At 45.8% G+C, this 3,248-nt stretch overlaps 1 protein-coding gene across 1 annotated transcript; it reads left to right on the plus strand.

Annotated features, from left to right (window-relative positions):
• Positions 1–599: 599 nt before the first annotated feature.
• Positions 600–1,019, plus strand: LOC137995866 (uncharacterized). Its single transcript, XM_068841330.1, has one exon. It carries the CDS (start codon positions 600–602, stop codon positions 1,017–1,019), a length of 420 nt encoding a protein of 139 aa, XP_068697431.1.
• Positions 1,020–3,248: the final 2,229 nt, after the last annotated feature.

Below are 3,248 nucleotides of genomic sequence, written 5' to 3' on the forward strand. Positions count from 1 at the left end.
TTTTTTAACACAGAAAACCACAAGACTTATTATGGACAACCCGAAAACAGGAAAAAAATTACTCTGCAGAATTTTTTGTTGTTGAGAGAAATTTGACACCACGTATTGGGGCCAGAGCAGCTCAACAAATGGGTTTGATTACTGTTTATGAAGATAAATTTGTCACTGATCCCATTTGTTCAAGCTCTGAAGAGAGAACGTACCAGATACCAGTTCTCGATGAAATCACTGAGTTCTCACTGAGCTGTTGCAACTCTTGAACTTTAGACCTGCGCTCAGGGTGGACCCGCCGCTGTCCATTCTGTTTGCAGATATGTAAATTCCCATATGATCAGGCAAGAGCGAATGTGGTCGACAGGAAAATGTTGGTGTTGCGTTTAACACGAGTTTAATATTAGTCCAACCGAAACGGTCTGTTTGAACCGGATGCAAACTGCGGCCAGCTAAGTGATGGATAAGCAAGAAGGGTTCCATTCTGTTGATGAACAAGTAATATCGCTGCTTCACGGTAGCCCAATGTAACCTGAAGATTTGGTAAGCCAAACAGGGTCAAATTCGGTCTTGACGGCTGCGAAGCAATACTTCTAGTTGGATCTGATATGGCCCACCTGCTGATTCACCACATACTTCAACAGTGGCAAGTTTCGAAGATCGGTTTGACGATTTTGCAGCCCATCGTTGTCCCTCTATGGTACGGCTTACATCATGACGAGTGCCAAAGCGTTGAGTTGCACATCTTTTGTGATGTATCTGAAATCGCTTACGGAGCGGTTACCTACTTCCGTACGATCACTCTTGGACAAGTCAATGTGAGCTTTGTTATAAGCAAGACCAGACTAGCACCGATCAAGACATTGACCATACCACGTTTGGAGTTGAAGGCTGCGGCTGTTGCTGCTGGACTGAAAAGCAAGATACTTGAAGAGATCGACTTTAAAGTTAACGAAACGTGTTTTTGTAGCGATTCCAAGATCGTATTGCACTACCTCAGCAACGCCCAGAGAAGATTCAGCGGGTAAGTGTCACACAGGGTCACCGAAATCACCTCCAAATCAGACATCAATGAGTGGCACCACATTCCTGGCACAATGAACGAAGCTGACGATTGTACGAGAGGGAAGAAGATTCACGAACTAACTCCAAAATGTCGGTGGATCGGCGGTCCTCAATATTTGACGCTACCTTAGGAGGAATGCCGACTTTCAAAGAAGACTTGCAAGTCAACGAAAGCAAATTGGAAGTCAGGGCCTCAGTCCTAACAACGCTGACCGCCCCTTCTATGTTTGTAGTAGAATGGGAGAAGTACTCTACCTGGAAAAGGCTTATTCGGTTATACGCGTGGTGGATGAGGTATAAGTTCAAGCTAAGGTGCAAGGCAAGGAGACGGAACTCGCCTCCAGAGCGACAGACCAAGAACTTGTGCGCTGATGACCTCGAGGAAAGCTCGTCGGCCTTGTGCATAATAGCCCAAATTGAATCGTTTGAGGAAGAGTATAAGGATCTTCAAGCAAATCGAGCACTCTCGAGTAAGAGTCCATTGGTAAGCCTCCGTTCGCGAACACTGGCGGTCCGATGAATGTTAAGAGAGGAAGAGTTCTTGAAAAGAGATGGGGATGCCTCTTTACATTTTTTGACCACCCGCGCGGTTCACGCAGACCTAGCAGGCGACTTAAGCACTGATTCCTTTATCATGGCTTTGAGAAGATTTCGTGGAAGAAGGGGCAGCCCCTAAGACAATGCGTTCGGACAACGGATCGAGTTTCGTTCGAGCTAACCGGAAACTGACAGAGGCTTTGAAATCACTGAGTCAACAACAGATCACTAGAGAGCTGGCTCATGAAAGGATTGCATGGTACCTCAATCCCCCTTTATCCCTACATATGGGAGGGATATTCGACTCTGTGGTCAAGCAAGTGAAGAGAGCATTAAAGGCTGTCATAAATGACCACGGTCTGCCAGAAGAAACACTCGATACAGTCCCTGTCGAGGCAGACGCTATAGTGAATAGTTGACCACTCCCCGCGGTCAGTGATACTGTCAACAGCTCATCCGGTCGATTGGAAGAACGTGAAATTAATAGCCGCAAGAGATAGAGAATGGCCCAAGCACTTGCTGATATGATATGGCGACAGTGGCGCGGGGAGTATTTTTCCAATCTTTCGATTCGTTCCAAGTGGAACAAGGAACAACGAAACCTAAAGGAAGGTGACTTAATCCTGTTAAAGAATGACGATGCTCCCCGGTCACATTGGCCCCTTGGAAAAGTTGTAAAGAACTTCCCCGGAGATGATAGTCGAGAACGCAGGGTAAAAGTCATGACCCCTAACGGAACCTTGATGCCTGTTAGATGCCTGTTAGAAGAATCTGCTTGATCAGGAGCCCATTTATTGAACATTGCAGAACAGTGCTTTACTGAAAACATTTGTAATATAACAACAGTTTTCTTGTTACTTGTGAATTAGGTTGTCGTTCGTATCACTCAATTCTCAATTACTTGGGGTGGGGGGGGGGGGGGGGGGGGAAGGATGGACCCGCCACTGTTCATTCTGTATACAGATATGTAAATTATTGGTTCAACCAGTTCATTCTGTATGCAGACATGTAAATTATTGGTTCAACCATAAGGTACTGGCATTGTGTATTAGACTATGAATCCAGTTTGCTGACAATGTTTGCCACACCATTTGGAAGACACCGATGGCGCTGACTACCCATCGATCTGTCAGTTTCTTCTGAACTTTTCAAAAGAGGGTCCACCTATCACCTATCTAGAGGGTCTTAATGGAGTTCTCGGCATCGCAGATGACATCTTGATCCATGGAAACAAAAAGAATGAGCAGAACACCATCACAGACCATAACAGGAACCTCGACGCCTTGCTACAGAGATTGCGCGAACGCCACATTGCCTTAAACAGGGACAATGTACGACTCCAACAGACCGCAGTCTCCTTCATTGGTACCGGAGTGAAGAAGACACAGAGAAGACGAAGGCAGTCCAAGAAATCCTTAATTCTCCAAGGGTGGCCAAAGAACAAGAACAACCTGCCAGCTTGCAAGCTATCCCCCACTAAAGCACGAGAGATGACTTGACAGTGCGGTTAATTCTAAAAGGGGAAATTTTAGTGATCCCTGTAACTGAGGACTGAAGTCCACTCACACATGGGTACTCAATAATGCCTGCTAAGAGCCATAAAGTACATTTACTATCCAGGCATGTCAGCAGTGGTAAAGCAAGTGATCGAAGCC

This window comes from Montipora foliosa, chromosome 3 (assembly GCF_036669935.1).
Source record: "Montipora foliosa isolate CH-2021 chromosome 3, ASM3666993v2, whole genome shotgun sequence".
NCBI lineage: Eukaryota > Metazoa > Cnidaria > Anthozoa > Scleractinia > Acroporidae > Montipora > Montipora foliosa.